The sequence below is a fragment of the Aulonocara stuartgranti genome (genome assembly GCF_965226115.1).
Source record: "Aulonocara stuartgranti genome assembly, chromosome: 8".
Taxonomy (NCBI): domain Eukaryota; kingdom Metazoa; phylum Chordata; class Actinopteri; order Cichliformes; family Cichlidae; genus Aulonocara; species Aulonocara stuartgranti.
In genome coordinates, this window is record NC_138959.1 from 8,065,950 (window position 1) to 8,088,396 (window position 22,447).

General features: G+C 40.1%; 2 protein-coding genes across 4 annotated transcripts in view; both read left to right on the plus strand.

The window, feature by feature from the left end:
- The window catches only part of LOC309713261 (uncharacterized protein), a gene marked incomplete at its 5' end in the record, with an annotated part of 37,106 nt that extends 26,893 nt beyond the window's left edge, over nt 1–10,213 (plus strand). The window contains one exon of the mRNA XM_082544761.1: nt 10,172–10,213. Within this exon, the coding sequence (XP_082400887.1) occupies nt 10,172–10,198 (27 nt within the window). The 3' untranslated portion in view covers nt 10,199–10,213. The remainder of the gene's footprint in view (nt 1–10,171) is intronic.
- LOC309713259 (uncharacterized protein) overlaps nt 1–22,447 on the plus strand; it is a 396,604-nt gene that overhangs the window by 347,273 nt on the left and 26,884 nt on the right. The window lies entirely within an intron of this gene.

The window sequence follows — 22,447 nt, forward strand, 5'->3', positions numbered from 1 at the left end:
TCTACATATTTGACACAGGAACTGAGTCACTTGCTTTGAATTAAATTGAATTAAACTGAAGCTGTTGTCACTCACTCCTACAGAGCACCACTCGCTGGTGATCATTTTCTTCATGAGTTAGATGGCAAAGGGAGAAAGTGAAAAGGCTGCAGAGCACTCCCAGCCAGTGGACCATTACATTTATCTATATCATGAATGTAGTGTTCGAGTGAAAAATAGAACGGACAAAATATGAGGCGTATAAAGTGTATGATCGAGAAGGATAAACAGAGTGAGAGGAATGGAACAAAAGATAAGAGGAAGACAAGTGAGAAGAAAATGTGAGAATTGAAAAGCCATATGTACTTAGTTAAAGGGCACTTAATAGTACCAAAGTACTGTATAACAATGCACAGATGTGGAAGTGTCCAGTCCTGTCACAATCTGGCTGAGGCAGACTGTATAGAGTGAAGAAGGTGGACCCAAGTGCAGACACGTGAAATAACAAAACTTAATGTTAACTGAAAACAAGCCATTTATGGCTGATCTTAGCAATAAAAAAACAAAAAAAAAAAAACAAAGGCAAAGACAAAACTAAATCATAAACTAAACTGGGTGAGCTAAACATAACAAAACCCTGGAACATGGACGTAGACATAGAGACCTGGCATGAATGCATAATCTTGCAGACATGGCATGACATGGAGACTAAGTAGAATAACAGACGCTCAGACAAAGAATGAACCAACAAACACACACAGACTAAAAGCACACAGGAGGTGATCAGGGGAAGTGGAAACAGCTGACACAAATGAACATAACAACATCACAGTGGAAGAGTAAAACTAAAACCAATGAACATAGAAACACGAGACCTCTTCAAAATAAAAAAAGGAAACATGAGACGCAGTTATAACAATACAAACTTGACAAACTGAAATCACAGACAAGAAATGCATAACCAGAAGACGCAAGTGAAACACAACTAGATTAAACTTGAGGCAACTAAATAATGAACCTCGAACCTAACGTCATCTTCACAATACAACAAAAAAGATCAAAAACCAAATGAAAGCTCTGGTAAGTCCCGTGTTGGATAAACAGACACACCCACAAGAGCCATAAGTGGTTAAGTGCTACATTGGAACTTCCCAGTGCCTCAAAAACATGCAATCTATGTCAGCTTTGCTGATCTTTTATAACACTTTTGTCTCATCCAGTATAATGACTTATAATGCGTGAAGGCACAACTCCAAAAGACAATTTTGTTATTCTGTCAGTCCAGCAGTATCTGACCGTAGAGGAATCGCCTATTTGAAAGTAACTTGAAATGATCTGATTGTTTCAGCACAAAGTAGACTATGCATCACATCATGGCTGAAAAATCTCTTCAAAGACAAAGTTGTGACAGTGTCCAGGATGTTGACTGGATGTCTGCTGGATGTCCTTCATGGCCATCTGCTGAATACATGCATGGATTTTATGACAAAGGCTTTTGAAAATGGTTTTACTCAAGAGTATGAACAATAACAATAACTGAAGTCCTTAAATTAAGTACTGAAAAAGTTCTGAAGACTTAATAAGCTAACCAACCATTATGGAGCGTATTGTCATTGCTGGTGCAGTTTTTCCATTTTTAGGTACACTGTCTTGGCGCTGCTCATTACGGCTAAACTGAGTCAATACCTCGACTCCCTCATTTCACTTCATATCATACTCGACAGCTTTATTTGTGCCAGAGAACCACAACACTTAAATACAAATCAAATTAAATTCCTCTCACTAACACATGTCTCTGCAGTGCAGAAAAGTGCACTGAATTGTTTGCAACTGTTATTTGTGGTGAGTAAGTGCTGGTGCCGAGATTCAGGAGTGTCTGGTTTATGTTTTCTTGATATTGAGACTTGGTCATTTTTTTCCTCATATTAACAAAGCTAATTGGAAAAAAATATCAATATCGTTGTCATTGTAAATCCAAAATAACATCAAAGAGCATTTAGGAATTTCAGGACAGACCATTGGCAATTCTTTTTTCAACAACATCTCATAATACCACAGATGAATGAACAAGCACAATGTTGGTTTTTATTACATTTTTGGCTGTAAAACGATTGGAGTGAACATGACTGCTGTGACTGGAGACATGGCATTGGCTGCCACTCAGATACAGTCTGCCTTCTCCAATCTCACCTGGCACATCACCACCACCTGCGAATATGGATTAAATTTACAGTCTTGAAATAAAGTCAGTGACAGCTCTCACACAGTCACACACTGTGCTGAATCTTCATTACAAGTGTTTTATTGTAATGTGGGACAAGTTAAGCATAAAAGCTGAATTCTCAAATGTTATCCCAGAGTGGGAAATACTGCTGTTTAACATGATTATCAGGAAAGTTGTTGCCCAATCAGTCTGATTGCTGTGAACATCAAGATCAAGATCAAGATGGCGCCGAGTATGGCAGCCTCGTCGCGAGCTCCCCCAAGCAACGGCTTTCTTCTGTGTTTAATTTTACTTTTCCTTTATTTTTTCACGAGCAGCACTTGTCTCCTTGTGTACGACCGACAAACCTTACTGGACATAAAAGACGGTCTTTCTTATAACTTTCCGGAGTTCAAGTTTTGCAACACGGACGCTCCGTTTGCACACCCCCCATTCATCTCACCTGAGACGCCTTTGTTCTCTGGCCCTGGAGGCCGCAAACGCCGACGCAGAGGGAGAAGATCTGGCGCTCTGGTTCGACTGAGACGGCGCACTTACAGACCACCGTTACCCAGTTTATTACTGGCTAATGTGCAGTCTCTGGAGAACAAGCTGTGCGAGCTTCGGGCACGGATCTCATTCCAGCGAGAGATGCGGGACTGCTGCGTGATCTGCCTCACAGAAACCTGGCTATCGGACAAAGTACCGGACTCCGCAATACAACTGCCGGGGTTCTCTGTGCACCGCGCAGACAGGTCACAGGATCTTACTGGGAAAAGCAGAGGCGGTGGTGTGTGTTTCATGATCAACAACAGCTGGTGTGATTATGCGAACGTGCACCCGGTCAAATCCTTCTGCTCACCGGACCTGGAGTACCTGATGATTAAGTGCCGGCCATTCTGGCTACCGAGGGAATTTACAGCAGTGATTATTACGGCTGTTTACATTCCCCCACAAGCCGACACTGACCGTGCACTCAGGGAACTGTACAGCGCGATCAGCAGCGAGGAAACCGCACACCCAGAGGCAGCGTTTATCACAGCCGGAGACTTTAATAAGGGAAACCTGAAGAAAGTCTCACCAAAACTCCATCAACACATCCTTTTCAACACACGTGGAAACCGGCTACTCGACCACTGTTACACCTCTTTCCGGGATGCGTACAAAGCCCTCCCCCGCGCCCCATTCGGCCAATCAGATCACTGCTCCATCCTGCTCCTGCCCGCCTACAGGCAGAAGCTGAAACAGGAAGCTCCAACCCGGAGGGCGGTGCACTGTTGGACGGACCAATCGGAGTCTGCGCTGCGGGACTGTTTTGATCACGCGGACTGGGAAATGTTTCACGTGGCCGCCAGAGACATTGATGAATACACAGACTCAGTCTGTGGATTTATCAGGAAATGCGTGGAAGATGTCGTCCCATCCAGAACAGTCAAATCCTTCCCAAATCAAAAACCCTGGATTAACGGAGATGTTCGCGCGGCACGGAACACCGCCTTTGCCTCCGCGAACACATCGGACTACAAACACGCACATTACCAACTCCGGAAGACGATCAAAGCAGCCAAACGTGAGTACAGGGACAGGGTGGAGCAACAGTTTGACAACCCTCGGAGTATGTGGCAGGGACTAAACACGATCACAGACTTTAGAGGGAAAACCAGCACACCGCAGACCACGGCCTCTCTATGTGAGGATCTAAACGTATTCTACGCTAGATTCGACACAGCGAACACCATGAGACCGGACAGTGTGCGCACCGCAGATGACGTCAGTGCGCACACTGTGTCTGAGGAGGATGTGCGGAAGTGCTTCAGGAAGGTGAACGCACGCAAAGCTACTGGTCTGGACGGGATTCCCGGCCGCGTCCTCAGGTCATGCGCGGCTCAGCTGGCTGGAGTGTTCACACACATCTTCAACCTTTCCCTCTCTCTGTCTGTAGTCCCAGCCTGCTTCAAAATGGCCACCATCGTCCCTGTACCCAAATCCTCCACCATCTCCTCATTGAATGACTGGCGACCTGTAGCCCTGACCCCCATCGTAAGCAAATGCTTCGAGAAGCTGGTCAGGGACTTCATCTGCTCTGCACTACCCGACTCACTGGACCCTCTACAGTTTGCATACCGCCACAACAGGTCCACTGATGATGCCATAGCCCTGACACTACACACTGCCCTGTCACACCTGGAGAAGAGAGACACGTATGTGAGGATGCTGTTTGTAGATTACAGCTCAGCATTCAATACCATCGTTCCCTCGAAGCTGGACAGGAAACTGCAGGATCTAGGACTGAGCAGCTCCCTCTGCAGCTGGATCCTTAGCTTCCTGTCTGACAGACGCCAGGTGGTCAGACTGGGCAGCATCACCTCATCCCCCATCACACTGAACACTGGTGCTCCACAGGGGTGTGTACTGAGCCCTCTCCTGTACTCACTCTACACCTACGACTGCACAGCCACTAACAGCGCCAACATCATTGTGAAGTTTGCGGACGACACTACAGTGGTGGGTCTTATCACCAACGGTGATGAGACGGCTTACAGGGAGGAGGTCAGCGCCCTGACCCACTGGTGTCAAGACAACCATCTCACCCTCAACGTCGCAAAGACAAAGGAGTTGATAGTGGACTTCCGGAGGTGCAGAGAAGTACACACCCCCATCACCATCAACGGCGCTGCTGTGGAGAGAGTGAGCAGCTTCCGGTTCCTTGGCGTACACCTGGCTGAGGATCTTACATGGTCAGTACACACAAACAAAACAGTGAAGAAGGCCCAGCAGCGCCTCTTCTTTCTCAGGAGACTGAAAAGATTCGGCATGAGCCCCCGCATCCTCAGGACCTTCTATCACTGTGCCATTGAGAGCATCCTCACTGGATGCATCACCACCTGGTATGGCAACAGCACCGCTTACAACTGCAAAGCTCTCCAGCGAGTAGTGCGGTGCTCTGAACGGATAATTGGAGGTGAGCTTCCCTCCCTCCAAGACATCTACAGGAAGCGCTGCCTGAGGAAAGCGGGGAGGATCATCAAGGACTCCAGTCACCCCAGCCATAAACTGTTCAGACTGCTTCCATCAGGAAGGAGGTTCTGCAGCATCCGGTCCCGTACCAGCAGACTGAGAGACAGCTTTTTCCATCAGGCCATCAGACTGCTGAACACGTCATAGACACCTCAGCTTCACTACTGGAACTTCAACATTATGCACTTCACACTGTATATAAATGCCACTTGTTTTGCACATATTCAACTCTGTATATTTTATATATTTTATTATTATTATTATTATTATTATTATTTTATTTTTTTATTTTTTTACTATTTAATTTGTAAAAATGTGTATACACACACACACACACACACACACACACACACACACACGTAGGAAAATATTTAGTATACACATCCAGAAATGCATACACTATTATATATTGTACATATATTTATTAGTTTCAGGTTGGCCATTCTTGTATTTTGCTCGTTTGTGTTGTTGTGTTTGCACATCTCTGTTGCTTGTGGGGCTCGCACACAAGAATTTCACTCGCATGTGCTGTGCCAGTGTGCCTGCACATGTGATGTGACAATAAAAAGTGATTTGATTTTGATTTGACATATGAACAGAGCGATGGCACCCTCACGCAGTGCTGCTTGATGGCTGCACTGTGACTGCCAACAACTGCTGACAGCTGACCGTGACAAGAAAAAAATGGATCAATCATTGATCGATGATTACTTTTTTATACATAAACATCAACACGGTACTTCGCATTGACAGTTTATGGTTGAATGTGGGTGTTCAGAGGGCCATCTACACCACCTTTGAATTACAAACACTGCATTCATGTGTGCATCCCTGCATTTTACAAATCTGAGTTTTTTTGTGCACACCATTTTTGGGTTTTGTTCTCACGTACACTTGTTACAAGGATCCTACACACTGTTTGATGAATGAGAACCCTGAATTATATGGCATGTGGTTGTGTGCCTGCCCACAGTCCATTGAAAAATCTTTTTTGGACACGCCAAGAGAATTGTAACACACTATTCATCCTACTTAAAAAATCTGCTTCTCACAACTTTATCAAAGTATTTGATTGCACCTCTGTAATCACTATTTCGATGTTTGAAAATGCAAGTCTAATAGGACCTCTGTTGGAGGTAGAATCAACATCCATTTGTCCCATTAACAAACTACAGTTTTTATTGTAAACCACAACCATTGCTGAGAGAGTGCATAGATGCTTCCCCGGCAAATATCATTTCAATATATGAGCAGCAGGACCATGAGGCCTTATGTTATACATGCTTTAAGCATTTGGCAGAGTGGTTTGTAGTATTTGGTTTATAGCACTGGAAGAAAATAGCAACAAAAAAAAAAAATAGAATGTGATGCATGAGTGATGGGAGATTAATAGCAGGAAAATGCAAGAGGCTTGTGAAAATGACTGTATAAGTACCAATAAAGTAGTCCTGACAGGCAATTTGGCAGCCCAGCCCAGCAAAGTATGTGGGTAAATCAGACCATGTGAATGCTTAACGGGGACACACACACTTTTACACCTACACGCACAGACCAGAACATGAAAACAGGCACATTATGAAAAACTAAATATTTAGAATTACATTTTGGTAAAAAATTAACGTTATTTCAGATACAGTGTAGAGTACTGATTTTCAAAAACATGCATCTCTTATTAGAAATCTAACAGCATGTGCAATTACTAGTTGCTAAGAAACCAAGACCTGCATCTGCTACTTATAGTTTATGAAATTTAAAGTGTTGCAGATGACAGATCAACTGAAGAAACATCAGCTGTAAAACAGTTATGTATTGCACATGTGTAGAGTATAAAATTCTCATCTATAACAAACAATATCAGACCTACAGAAATGTAATACATTTAGAGGTTTTCTAACTCAAAAATATAATTATCTTGGAAAGTTTCAAGAAAAAAAAAATTCCAAATCAATTGTCAAAATTTGTTTCAAAATCCTGCAAAGACCTGCATGAAGTACAACTGACAACTATTTCTAAGCGGCCTGACCCTCCAACATTATCACTGTTTACTCAGGGAAATGGTCATTTCCCAAACAAAGTAAAACTGGATAAGCAAGGGGGCGTAATTCATTCCATCCATATTTTTAACTGCTTATCCAGTTCAGGATTGTGGTAGGGGGTGGGAGGCGATTAAGGGAATATCATGGTTAGATTTTCAGATTTTTAAATAAAAGGTTCTCTTCAAATTCTTAGATAATTGTCTCATCATTTGAGAAATAGCAGAGAGGTATTTACCAAAACCTTGCCTATTAAGGGGAGACTATTTGCAGCCTAGAGAACAATCCATTTCATCAGAAATTATCTAAATGGAAGGCCAACAACCTCTCAACAGGTCTTATGAGTGATGGATCCATACTCAAAAAGTTTTGGTTCAACTCGTCAGTATAAACAGAGGTCAGGGGAGAAACAAGACAAGGTGAGTTCAATTCAGTCAGTGGTGTTAGGGATCTTGTCAAAACTGATGAAATTATGAATGCAGAAAAGCACCATCATATTTTGATCCAGGATGCAGTACCGTGTGGAAAGTGTCTGATTATCAACAGATTCATTTTTCAGCATGACAATGAGCCCAAACACACTGGCATACCTGGATAAAAAAAAAAACATACAATGGAACAAAATCAATCATGTGTTGGGTTTCCCAGAGCAAAGACCTCAACATTATTGAGTGTGGTTTCACTTTGATAGAGAATGGAACAAAAAGCAGCCAAACCCCAAAGAGGAGCTTTGAATGTCCTTCAAAAAGCCTGGAGAACTATTCCTGAAGACTACTTAAAGAAATTACAAGAAAGCTTGTCTAAGACAGTTCTGGCTGTGAAGTAGATTAAATGTTGTCATCGCAAATATTAACTTTTCAGCTCATTAGAATTGTAGAAACTTGCCTCATAGACTGTATTTCTATGTATTTTTGCGCATTTGTAGCAAAATATAAGTAAATGAGGAGAGAGTCAAGACTTTTACACATGTACGTATGCATACTGTATGGATATTTTGTCAATGTTTGAAAAAAAAACAACAACATTTATGCTATATATTTGTCTACTCCTCATACCTGTACACACAGATAATACATGCCCCCATTGTACACAAACGCATCTTTCCTTCTGACGCATGTTTACTCACCCTGCTTCATTAATCACTGCTGCTGGTGTCATGACAGCCGGGCACAGAAGGGTCTATGACATTGTCTCACCTCTTCTTCTCCACCTTCTCAGGAATAAAAATATGCCTTCCATCTGATTCACTGTCTCCCCACAGCACATACACAATTTTGAACTTACAAATGAAACCAATTCAGTGGTTGCAGGTGTAATCGATGATTTGTGGGGTTCCATCACATCTTAAATGTCTCAGACGTTGTAAAATTACCTCATATTATGCAGAATTTCAGTGAAACTAAGAAAACTTAATTAATGCAGGTAGTGCTTACCTACTGTGGCATGTTGCTATGGAAAACAAAAATCTGACTTTATAAACTGGTCCTCATTAATACAGGAAACTGACAATACGGATTCATTCGTGGCTTTTTTCTATTTGTAATGTAATTCTTTAAATAGCAATTAAATGTTTTTGTTTTTAACTGGTTCTTACAAATCAGCTCACTTTGATGATTCATTTAAATATTTAGTTAGAATATACAGCATATAAGAAGGAGATGAAGTAGATATAAAGTTGACAATTTAAGGCCAATAAGCAGGAGGTGAAAAATCCAGCTGGTCCATATTTGTGTCTTTTTGCCCATGGGCATATTTCTGCTGTTCTGCTGTTTTTGTATTGTGGCAGAGTTCATTATCCTGCAGGGGAAGGCTTCAGCTGTTGGGTTGTATTGTGTGGTGGCGTGTTCTTGGTTTTAACAATATTTAGCAGGGTTCATGTGTCAGAGTAATATCCAGATGAATGCTAGGACTACGACTAATGCCAGCAGAATTTTTGCCTTGTAATGACACAGTTGCCCTATCATTATTCTTACATCATTAAGCTACTTACCTAAAACTATGTGTACTGAGTTTTAAAGATGTCCTCAGAACTGATGCAAAAATTCTCAAAACACAATACTTTTTTCATCGCAGGAACTGTTTTCATTAAAGTAAGCAGCTGGCAATTATGACTAATAATAAAACAATAACATTAATTTTGGAGCTAGTCAACAGTCAGTCCTGCCTGTTTGAGTGTTAATAGAAAGTGTTAATTTGACAGGATAACACAATTATTTCTGTCTATAAGTACTATGTTTTGGTTTTTTTGGTTATGTTTTGTTGTTTGTTGTTCTCCCATGCAGACTGAAGTTCAGTAAAGTCTACCAGCAACCACACAGAAATAGCGGTAGCATCATTTACCAGCTATTTTTTGTTAGCTACACAAATATGGTGCCATGTTATCAGAAGCACAGGAAATAAACTGGGCTGTAGCTGAATTCATTTGCTGTATTGTTATAATTTTCTCTTCTTTCTTCTCTCTTTTTTAAAAAAAAAAAAAGTCTTATTTAACCCTGTAGTACTGACAATAGTATTGAGTTTTTCCTTGAGTTGTTATAGTCTTCTTTACGATCCCCAGTGATCTCCATTTCCATATCGCTGCACCAACTGGTAGGGTAGTTTGGTAGTTTCTGACTCTGTGATTGGATCTGGTTTTGCCCTGGACTCTAACTAACTGTCTTCTGTGCAGAAACATCCCGCCTTTGTGGGTTATAAGAGAGACATTGCTGTAGGGGGAAAAAACACTTTTGAGATAGCTGTTTGGAGGTTTTCCCGTCCCCCAAACTGTCATGGTCTGGGTGCCAGTGGTTTTCGACAGAGCTGGTAGTTCCACCTCTGGGACGAGCCACCGTGTTCCTGCTCATTGCTCTCACCTGTGGGTAATTAAGCTGTCGACTTATAAGGCCAGCGCTCTCAACTTCTCTTCGCCAGATTCTCAGCTAACCACTCTACTCACCAGATTACCAGATGCAAATCCTCACCATAGAACCTGCATCAGGATACTGGACCTCTCGACACTCTTCATAGTCATGGTTTTTGTTCACTCCATGCACCTGCCTGCCTCCTGCCTCAATGTCAGGAGTTTTGGATTTCTTACCACTCACCCGGACCAATCACCCCGCCACGCTACTGATCCAGTTGCAGCAATGACTCTGACCCTTCCCCAGGACCCTGCCATCCAGTCTGACTCTCCCTTTGGCCCAAAATCACAAAACTGCAGTTTCCACAGTTGAAACTTCACTTGTTGTTTGCATGGCTCAGGTCGCATAAATACTCCATAGTTTTGGCTTTGTTCATAGCACAAGTTTAAACTAACGGCTCTGTTCTCTAGCCTTGTTGCATACACTTGTTTTGTAAGTAAACTTTGTCACTTAAACGTTCCCTTTGCTCCATCTGTGTCCTGCATTTAAGTCCTTTTCTCTCGAGCCGGCTATGGCCGTGACACAAACCGCAGCGCAGGAAATACCAACTCACTGTTCCATTAATTTGATTGTAAGACTTCAATAAAATGTGTAAACTTTTACTCTTGTGTCCTGCAGCTGAGCCCAGATCTGGTTTGGATCCTTGACATCAGTATTGAGTGTTGAAATTCTAGTATCATGACAACCCTGTTAAGTTTTTCCATGCAAGTTTCATACCTGAAGGTTTACTGTTTGCATTTAAAGCACATTATAAACGTCATGAAAATAAAGACAGCCATCATCTTTATTGCACTGATGTTCATCCCATGCTGCATTTCCAAAGTTACTGTGGGGTCAGCACAGTTGTTGAAAGGAGCATAAAATGTAATCAGACTAGTCATATAGGTATTAGAAGTGGAGAGACCACAAACCCCCAGGCAGGCAAAGTAACTGCTTTAAAGAAACTAATATGGAATGAAAACCATTACAGAAATTTAATTAGAATTTCTCAAATGTAACCTTCGTCATTACCGTTTAGGCTTTGAAGACACTTTTTTCACCTATATCCTGTTTTTCATTTCTTATCACAAATATTCACATTGCTTGGACGTAACTTTTTGTAGCCATTTCCTCCTTGTGGAATGCATCTCTGCTCCTGTATTAGCTATTAACACTCACCCCTCCACACTTGTGCATTGAAATAAAAAGCTCTGGGTACGTCAGCTTTTGAATCCCCTTCTGTCCCTTTCTCATCACCATGAGATGAAAACAGCAACTTAACTATAGTCTAGTGACTGAGACGTTTTGTTCTCCTCCTGTTCATTCTGTCTCAATGTGTATCTCGTTCAATTAATGTTTCCATTTTGCTTTTCTGTTGTTGTAAAATTGATACTTTTTTCTGTGTAGCTTGTTTTGAATCATGCAATAAAGATTATTGAAGTTGCTTTAAGAACAAACCAATACAGTAATTTCAGGAGACTCTAGCCCGATTCCTTCAGTGATTATCAATGCAGCTGGCACAGGCCTCCACCCTCTCCCCCATTCTTGCATAAATATCTACATCAGCAGCAGTGAGGGCCAAGTGAAGCACAGAAGTTTGATTTTGAACTTAGGAAATTCTGTAAGGTGAACCAACCGAATTAATAAAACAAAGAGGACATTGGCATTGTGCTGTTGTACAAATAGACTACCACAGTTACAGTTCTATATAAACAGGATTAGGTCCCAAATTTCCCCTTGTGGGACAATTAAAGGATTTTTCTATTCAATTCTATTCTAAATGCAGCTGTAACAGCTAACACAGAGTCAGTATTGCTCTCACACTTGATTAGAGAGGCAGTGGTCATTTTTATAGTATATTATATTTTGGAGGATTCAAAACATTTAAAAGTTAATCGGCTACTTCTCTTAATGTGTTTGTAAATTAAAGATTTTGGGCTTACTACTGTTGGTTCCCTGAAAAAGCTGGCATCATCTTAGGTCTGTAGATCTTTCCAAGAGATTTTAACAGAAGTTTACATATTTCTTAAAATAGTCTTGCTATTTTCCTCCATAATACAGCTCTGAATAGAGGTGTAATTTGTGCAAAGCTGTGCGTCATTTTTTCTTTTTCGTTTTGCTTCTAAGATTTTCGAAAAAGAACTAACACAAGGAGTAGTAACCTGCAGGTGGTCTAACTAACTATCAGAAAACAAAGCTACCCAACCTTAAGTGTTCTAGGGTAGCTGGATGATGCAGCATCATTTGACAGGACCATCTAATGACTAAATGTGCAAATGACCCTTAAAAGAGCAGCTTTATTTAGTAATGTGTGTTTCAGGTGAGGCAGCACAGTTACCGCCAGAGCTTCTGTTAGAAAGAAATGCCAAAAAATGAATCTTTGTTTTCCCATGTACCTGTCTATGAGTGATTGAGGATTACTTGCTGTCAGAGGTGTGAAATCCACATGTGGAGGAATGGGCACATCTCCTTTTCATTTATTCATCCTTTCTGCCCACCGTCTTTCCTCTAATGTACAAAACAAAACAACAGTGAGACCTGGAGCACCATCACAAAGGTTATTAAAGAAAAAGAAAGCTTTGCCCCCGAGGCAAAGAGCAAACAAGAGAGTTTAATAATGAATGATAGTGAGGAGCGTGTCAAAGTAAATTCAGTCTATTGAGCAATACTCTGTGAAATGTTTCACTGTCAGCAACATTCCCTGCAACTGTTACAGAAAACACAGATACAATGGTTTTCAAAAAATGTTCAGATGACTCTTACCATCTGTCGGAATTACTTTTGTGTCATCCACCTTTGTAATTCCCCAGCTGTCAGGGAGGAATGCTACCACAGTTGCCTAAGTGGATGTGTCACTGTCTACCAATTATTCCAGTCATTTGTGCTCATCACTTGCTTTGTCCCTGCAGTTAAGCCTTGGGTGTTACTTACTTTTCTTAAAAAATGTATATAAATAAAAAAAATTATCCCGCTCCCTGCAGTGAACATCTTGTTAATTCTGTCAATTAAGTTGTGATCCCTGCTCTTCGAAGCGATGCTACAAGCAGAAGTGCTCACTTGTACACATGTACTGTCACACTACTACATATCCTGATCGTGTTCCTTTATACCTGGCCTCCAAAACTTTACTACTTCATTTGCTCCGAAAAGTCTGTGATGTTTATATGAGTATGCTATGCGTCCCCTTTGAGAAAAATAATAAAGAAAAGACGAAATCAGATATTTAGATTAGTTTTTTTTTTTTTAATACCAGTTTTGTTCAGGACTCTTCAAATTGTCAGCTCAGCAGAAGCCGCTGTGTATGGAATCCTGCCTTTTACGTACTGTTGTTAAAACTGCCACCAGTGGTATTAATACCAACTGATTACAAGAAATAATAACCGACAACAGCAGTACTAACACCTCCTTCACTCTGATGCCAGTTTTCAGGTCTGTTTTTTTTTTATCTATATCTATTGCATTAACTGACATTCAGTGGTTCTCAGAGAATCAAACAATTAAATACAAATGACCAACTAAGGCAAGCTACGTAACAGGAAGCATTAACACCTGCTTGATGAAGGCCAGAGTTGATATCCCTCACAAATTGTGTAAACATTTCACTTTGTTAGTATTTTTGCAAGATATTCTGCAAGTAGACATGTGTAAACATTAAAAAAAAAAAAGAAATGGCTAACCTAGTTAACCTATAATTTATCAAAACTTCTGTCAAAATTTTTAAATTGGTACTGACAAGATGCACGAAGCAACATATTGTTCTATACGGCAGCAGAGAAAACACTGACAAGTCTTATAAATCAGTTCCATCAGATAACACCAAAAAGTATTGTGTGGGCAGCGTGTTAGAAGAGCAGAAGCAGCTCTGGTTCTGCAACTATGTTTACACAAGATGCATTGCAGCAGAGTGCTCAGCTGTACTGTAGGTCACCTGCTTTTTAAGGCCAAAATGTAATTACTGTGATTATGTGCTTAAAATGCATGAAAATATAACGCGTTCATGGGTGCATGATGTGAGTAAAACTAGGAGTGAACAACTGAAAAACACAGTTGAAACAATTTCACAGACACAGCACAACTTTGTACCGAGCAAAATGATTCTGATACTAGCCATCTAGCGGTGGGAAAGTCTCTCGTTGGTTATCTTGACAAAAGTAAAAGCTTGAGGGAAAGTGGCAGACAATGAAGGGCTTTTGCACTGACTTCCCTGTTTTTTGTCCTCTTGGGCAATCAAGCTCTGGTCTTTATGGAGCGCCACAGGAGGTGGCTTCCCTAAGGAGCTGCTGTGAATCACTCATAATAAGGCAGCCATTTTGAGAGAACATATAAAGAGCCATTTCTCCCTCCGTTTCTCTATAGTCCCATGCTGAAGATCCGATTCTCTCTTAATCTTTCCCTCTCATTTGCTGCACTTCACCACATTATTATTAGCAAGCCTTTGGGAGCATTAATTGCACTCATTGGGAGAGGCTGCCAGTTTTGCCAAGCTTTTGAAGTTGCTCATTCTCTCAAACAATGGATTTTTAATGATTCTGAGATTCTGAGAAGCATTTGTTGATGAGCACAACAATCAACCTACATACTTGTGAGAAAAAAAAAGTAGGTGGACCAATTAATGAAAAGGGTGGATTCTGTTAAATACTATTATTTGTACAGGTTAAATTAAGCTATTGTGATTAAGACAATCAAATCCATTGAAAAGCATTCGTGTCCTGTTGCTTGTCCTCTTATTCAGTATATAAAAACCAACTAAATGGCATCGCTGGCATCGCTGCAAAGAACTGAAACCCACTGAAATTTGCACTTAAAAAAAAAAAAAAAAAAAGGAAGAAAAATTACAGATGCAAAGCTGTTAATCTGCCTCTAAACAATTAACTGCCATTTACCAGCTTTAATGAATATGATGAAAATAGCATTCATGTATTACTTTTAATATACAATGAACTCAGGGGTTCTTCATCACATCTAGTGTTGACATTATCTCACAGGATGTGGGGCTACAAATAGCTACACTCTGAAAATATCTAAAGGTCAAACTTGTAGTAAGATTGCATTGGTAGTTTATATTTCTTAAAACCAAGTTGTACCAACCATGTATTATAAAAAGAAAGACAATAACATTATATTTTTCTATATGCTTTTTCATCAAATTAACAATCTATTATTTTTACAAACTAAAATTTCTGATATTCAGAGTTGGTATCCACTCCACTACTTCATTAAAATGATGTTTTTGTAATGGTTTTGTGAGGAAGCATTTCATAAACCGACTCCTTCTAGGTGACCTTAGTACTCTTTAATAATTACAGTGACTGTGGAGCTCTGACTTTCCTGCCTCAAGGAGGCCATTAAACCCATTTTAAGTACTGTGCTAACAAAACAGTGCACAGGTGCATCAATTAGTGCCAGAAGTGAAATCAAAAACAACCCAAACATTTTAACCATGGGATAGGTGTGCATCTTTTATTGGTAGCATGACTCCAGGCCACAGACATCATTGAGACAATTAGTAATGGAGTTAAATGGCGCCAAATCACTGCTAGCACCTGGTAGCTGGGGATACTGTGCGATAATGAAAGGGCAGCAGCATTAGCATTAAAGATGAGTGTTTGTCACAGCTGAATTTGTTTTTTGGAGACAATGTTTTTTTATCAGTCAATTGCATGATGTTTGTAAGTGAGCGCATTTATTAAAAGAAAATGTTTTTAACTGTTTTAAATTCTAAAGTACAAATGAAATATTTAAGAAAAAGAAAAAACCTATCATGAACAAGCTGCAGGAGACATAGTCATAGTATTGCAGTCACAATTTCAGTTGCAAAGGACTATAAATGCAGTATGACGATGTTCGGTTGCTGAATACATCAAATTAACTCAGGGAGATGCCTGTCATCTTTATCATTGCCATATTTTACTTCCATGTTGCTTCTTGGTTGGGTTTCTGATAACAGTGCTCATAAGTGTGTCTCTGATCACACACAGTTCACTGTTGTATGTTTTGCAGTACCAGTAGTACCTGTTCTTCGCACAATGTTTCTTGAAAACTCTAAAGCAATAGAGGAATTTGTCATGATGCTTCCTCACAAAACCATTACAAAAACATCATGACAAATTCCTCTATTGCTTTAGAGTTTTCAAGAAACATTGTGTGAAGAACAGGCATCTCCCTGAGTTAATTTGATGTATTCAGCAACCAAACATCGTCATACTGCATTTATAGTCCTTTGCAACTGAAATTGTGACTGCAATACTATGACTATGTCTCCTGCAGCTTGTTCATGATAGGTTTTTTCTTTTTCTTAAATATTTCATTTGTACTTTAGAATTTAAAACAGTTAAAATAAGAACTAGTTGTTGTACAACATCCAATCTTTAGCCATTTATTTGGGTTAAGATTTGTTCGTATTGCTCATGTTGTTCTGGATTAGTCTGTCCGTTACAGAACACTAAGTTATTTTACTAAGTGAAAACACAGTGAAACTAAAGTCAAAAGATTACTGACAAATATTTTAAATTAAGGTAGAGAAATATACATAAACTGCATAATGTAAATACTGCTAGACCTTTTTGATTTTTGAAAAACATTAAATAGAAAAGTAACATTTCTGCAGACATTGAGAAGGAACCACATTGGTCAAAGTGGAGCTGAACTATAAATAAATACATTTTTAAAAAAAGACTATACACCATAAAGAACAGGAAACCCAGCAGATTTATGAAGTGGCTCATCTATTCTCGTCAGCACAATAAAGTGGATATAATGATTATTCCGGTGCTATAGCAACTTTAACCAAAACAACAGTTAATCCCTGAAAGGAGAACAGAACTGAATCAGTCCTTGCTCTACAAATAATACACTGTAGAATAATGTACCCATGAAGAGCCCTTCAAACTCAGACTCATGAAGCTCACTAATATGCAAAGTTGTCCTCTTGTCCTCTGCCTCGAGTGGCCATGAGCTTTACCAATTCACATCAAAGCAATCTCATTGTCTGCCTTTCTTTTATCTGCTGTTGTTTCATGCAAGGGAGGTCAAAGAAATGTATTCAAACAGGCTAGGACTTTGAAGCCCCACCACCAGTCCTGGGTGCTTGGTTTGTTCAGTCCTTACTTTTGTCTGTTTTGGCTACATGAAAGAATATAACAAAGGCAGATCTTTCCCTAAGAATCTCGACTTGGCACTTTCATTATAAAAAAGAGGCCACGTGAATTTTGTGATAGATGTGACACGACATCATAATAATTCTAGTCAGTGGTTTTGACACCATCAGTCAACGTTTTGAAAATCCGGTCAGGACATTTTTACAAAGTTGCTTTTTGTTACATGTAGCACACTACAGGAGATGTTCTCAATACTAGAAATACTCTGTTAGTATGGGGAGGCGTCAAAGTCTGCTGGAATGATCTGGAATGGCATTTTGGCACTTTCAATTAAGGAGTGCACATTTAAAAATAGCATGTTGGATGCTAATTCTTATTAGATTTCTTTTAAAAATCAGTTTTTTAATCAGTATAATATGTTTTGGTAAAGTAATGTTTTTTTCATTGTGAAACATTTTAAGAAACAACAGAGTTAAAGCTGCATGCAGCAACAAAGGGCCCCAGGAAACTGGTGCACATCCAAGGTCTTTAGAGCGCACTCATCAAAGATCATGTTGATCTGAGGATATCTCTAGGAGGAGTTTGTTAAAATTCAAGGCCTGAACATGAAAAAAACAAACAAAAAAAACCCAAACCAACCAAGCAAAAAAAACTGCTGACTATCTTCTAAATTTCACGCTCATATATTCAAACACAGTGCCTGGACTACTTTTCGGAAATTTTGTAGGTGGCGTTGTGGAGCCAGTTTGCAAAATCCGTTAAAGAGATAGAACCTAAGAAAAAAGGCTTCATGGAAAATTGCCATGGCCTGAAGATGCACTGTTAAATAAAAACTCACAGTTTTCACACTGAATCATCATTAGCTTCTGTTTATTCAGAGCCCTTTTTGGTGAATATGGTCAACATGGGACAAGCAGCACATCACACTACAAAACGTGAAATTCCCTATTCTCACTAGGTGGCGCTCTAACAGTTCTTGAGCGTTAGCATATTCTGGCCATGAAGTTTCATGCTTCATGGATACAGTAGGGCTCTTGCACTTTCATTGCCCTGGACCTAATTATAATCATTTTAGATTATGAGATCAAGATTATGAGATAATATTAGAATGTTTTTTGCCGTTTAGTATAAAATAAAAAGTAACGGTCCAGAGCAGATCGTACTGTCAAAGTTAGATTAGGGTAGCACTCTAACCTTAAATCTGAACTGATAATGCTGCTTAGTTTCACCAGCCAAATACCACACTTCTCATTAGATTTATTCTGTTTATTTGTTGGGTTGTAATCAGAATACCTCATATAATTTTGGCTTATATCTTGTTGAATGGTTTTGGCTAACTCCATGGGGGGAGCAGTAAACCTCTTAGTCAGCAGCGGCAGCAGCACAGGCCAGCTAATAACACCGTGTACACATAGAAAATCAATTGCAACCCATAATGCAAATCATTATGTGATTGTGGCAGGCGGGTTCCACCACCTGCCAATGTTAAGTCCTAGGTATGGTCAAGGGTGATTCCAGCATAGAAAGGCAAGAGGTGGGACCCAGGTTGTAATGTGGAAATCACTGGACATTTACCTATTCTATTACATGCTTGGACATCACACAGACCTGCAGTAGAAAGATAATCAATTAAAGACCACACATAGACCCAAAGTCAGCATTAGAAGAACGTAGGGCACTGGTGGTGGTGTAGGGCAGCGGTCCCCAACCCCCGGGCCTCGGACCGGTACCGGTCCGTGAGTCGTTTGGTACCGGGTCACGAGAGTTGAGGCTCAGGTGTGAAATGTATGGTTTTCAGGGTATTTATCGATTTTCAGCGTTATTTTGTTATCGTTTTTATCGTCAACTCGGTTTTCCTGGGTCTTTTCACGTGTGTTATGAATAAATCTTCTTTTTTTCGGTACCGGTACTAGTTTTATTTTGTTGTATTTATCCGCGACACCTTAAAGGCCGGTCCGTGAAAATAATGTCGGGCATAAACCGGTCCGTGGCGCAAAAAAGGTTGGAGACCGCTGGTGTAGGGCACAGTTCTGTAACCTGGAAGACTTGGGTTTAAATCCTGTAAAAGATGACCATTTTTAAACTTCCATTTATACTATTTTTACAGTTTTATTTGAAGTTCACTTACCCATTACTTTTTTTTTTACTATTGAAAACATAGGCTTTAGTATTAAACATTTACCAAGTGTTAGAAAAATACAAAATAGTGTAACAAAAGTATTAACTTGGTTCTGTAAATACAGGGGCAGGCCCTACGGCATGATGTAAGAAAAAAGGCTCAATCTCCATACATCAACTCTCATAAAACTCAGGTTGTTTGATCAGCCCAGCTGTTATGCAATTCTTGACATTTGATTTCAGTGTGCCGGTTGTTTTTCTTCATTTGCTATGGGGGAGAAGAGGGAGTAAGCAGAGCAGAGAGGAAGCAAGTGTTTTTGCACATGCTATGAATGTATTTTGACAAAGTTTTTCAAGGAGCAACATTGTACATATTTTATTGTTCATCTCTCTAGACCAATAGTATTATTGTTTGGTGACTGATTCCCATTGTCATATGTCATATGTCTTTCAGAAAACAACAGAAGCAGATTATATTAGTTTTGATTGTTGCAGAACCATTTTATAGGTTTACTTGTTAGTACACAATCTGACACAAAAGTAAAACTCTTAAAAGTTACATATTTAAAGGTTGGGACTGTTACATAAATCTACAGTGTATCCTTCTGCCAAACATCCATCCATGTTATCTCTACAAATTAATGGGAGTATATATAGAATGTCTTTTAAATTCCATGTTTGGAAAAAAATAGCCACACAGAAAAAAAAATTTCTACAAAACCCTTTTTCCCCACAGTTAATTAGTCACATATAAATGCATTTTGTAGGAAATAGGTTTGTATTGTCCATTAACTAAGGTGCTGAGTCATTAAAGTGAGGCATGCTTCCTCTCTACTTTCATCTAATCATACATAGTGTCTGTGGGAGCGCTCCTCTGGCCCAGCCCTGTCTGATCTGTAGTATCTCAGGACACTGGCCACTCATGTACTTCTCCCTATTCAACTGCTCTGTGAGTTGGAAAGAAAGAGAGAGATGGAGAAGGAGAGTAATATAGAGGGTGTGTGAGCTCATTTGTGTTCAGGTAGGTGTATATGTGTGCGCACCTCTATGCATGTGTGTGCGTGTGTGCTTTATAGAAGGAGCCAGGGAGGTAAACGAGTGCCCGAGGGAGACCACCCTGGGAGAAAAGGAGGTGGTAGGAGGACAGGTCGAGGAAAAGTAAGATTAATGATGCTTGGGAAAACGAGTGCTCCTGCTGGCCCAGACTTTAAAGACAGCGGGAGTTAGTTACTGGTTGCTGGTCCGATAGGGATATGTTTCCGGCGTCCAAAGTTTAAAAAACATTCAAGGAGCTTGGCTGAAGCTCAGGAAGAGCAGACAGACTCTTGTCGCCCCAGATATGTAGAGAACAAGACTGGTGTCAAGGCAAAAGTGTTTAAGGTAAGCAAGTGACTCTTCTTCCACTGTCTGCCAGCCTTGAATGAATCATAGGAGATGCTGTCAGGTTTTAAGAACTTCTCGCTGGTCTCTTACTGCACATAAATCACACCTATGTATGTGTCGGAAAGACGTATTGTCCCAGCATACTTTTTTTGTGGGCATGCTCAATGATGTAGCTAGTTTGGAAGAAAATCACACATCTTAGCCTGAAGGCAACCAAAGTCAAACTGAGGTTCACAGTAGCTTTCATTCTGGACTCCATTTATCTGTCACAATCAGATGAGAAGCCACAGCTGCAACCGGGACACACACAGAATATTTAATAAAACAGAGGTTGCTAGGCGTTAATAGCACAGAGGAGTAAACATTTTACTGTGTAGATAAAACTGAGCCGGTAGAAGATTCCTACACGACCCCAGTGCAAACGGAGAGGAGTGATAGTATCGCAATTGTACTCCTACATGTTGAAGTCACATATCTTTGTGTGTCCACACCAAATTCTTACTCATACTGTGGGGAGAGCACGTATGGGAGAGATAATGTGAGAAGACAGTCAGCCATTAGAGAGAGTGGTTGAGAAAACAAGCAGATAAATGCTTATTGTATTACACAACAGGAAGTTTATTGAAGTTGTGGAGGTGGCTTCACATTCCAATCTTTCCTTTAAAAGAACTGCTTAAATGCCATCCTTCCGGTGATTGCGTGGTCACCAGCAGCAGGAGCAGCAAGCGCTAAATGACTTTATGACAGCAATTTATCACCTTTGTTGTCGCCCCCCCAAAAGCAAATTTTGTTGATTATCTAGTGATTCAATAAGAAAGGCCGAATGATGGAGCATGGGTAATTTTGTTTCCCTGTACGACAGAAAGGACTCACGTTAAAAAGAAGAAAGAAAAAACAACAACTTGGGGATATAGCCAGCTTATTTTGGTGTGACAAAACATATGGACATGATTAGAGCAGAGTTAGCTGATTACCAGATTTGTCACGCTTCCCTAAAGTTGCTGGTTCGAGCTTGTTGAAGTAAAGATTTTATCATTTTGCTCATCGTCGCTGTAAACTTATTTACACTTTTTGTCACATTCTAACGATTGGCCCAAAGCGTAGTCTTCACATTAGTTTGTAATGAAATATTATTGGCTGTTGACATCATGTGATGTGATTATATAAAAACAAAATCAGATATCAGACATCATGCCATGTACTTTCACACACTCATGTGTCCCCTCTCACCTCCATGTTGAAGCTCTGTGGCTCCTTTTTCAGTCTGAATGGATTTATTGAAATAAAAGGAATATTCTCAGTAAACCAGTGGTATTTCTTGCCATGATGTCCATGATTGTGTGTGTGTGTGTGTGTGTGTGTGTGTGTGTGTGTGTGTGTGTGTGTGTGTGTGTACTGAATAGAAATGACTATTATCCTACCAAGAAACACTGATTTATCACTATTGCTAATGTGCAGTCTCCTTCTCTCTTCTGACTGGCACTCATTTTCTCGCTATTCTCAACTTATCTTTTTTCTTCGCAGGACTCAAAAAACTGCCACTGACACATTTCCTCTTGCACATGACAATACTCGCTGCGAATAAAAAACAACTAAAAAGCTGCTCGTATATAATGCAATAAATGGAAGCTGCTGCTGTCTACATAAATTACAGACGCAGCTCAACATAAGCGACTGACACATCACTCGGAAATGTGTTGTTGTGTTTTATTTACCAGTATATTAACAGGAATTGTT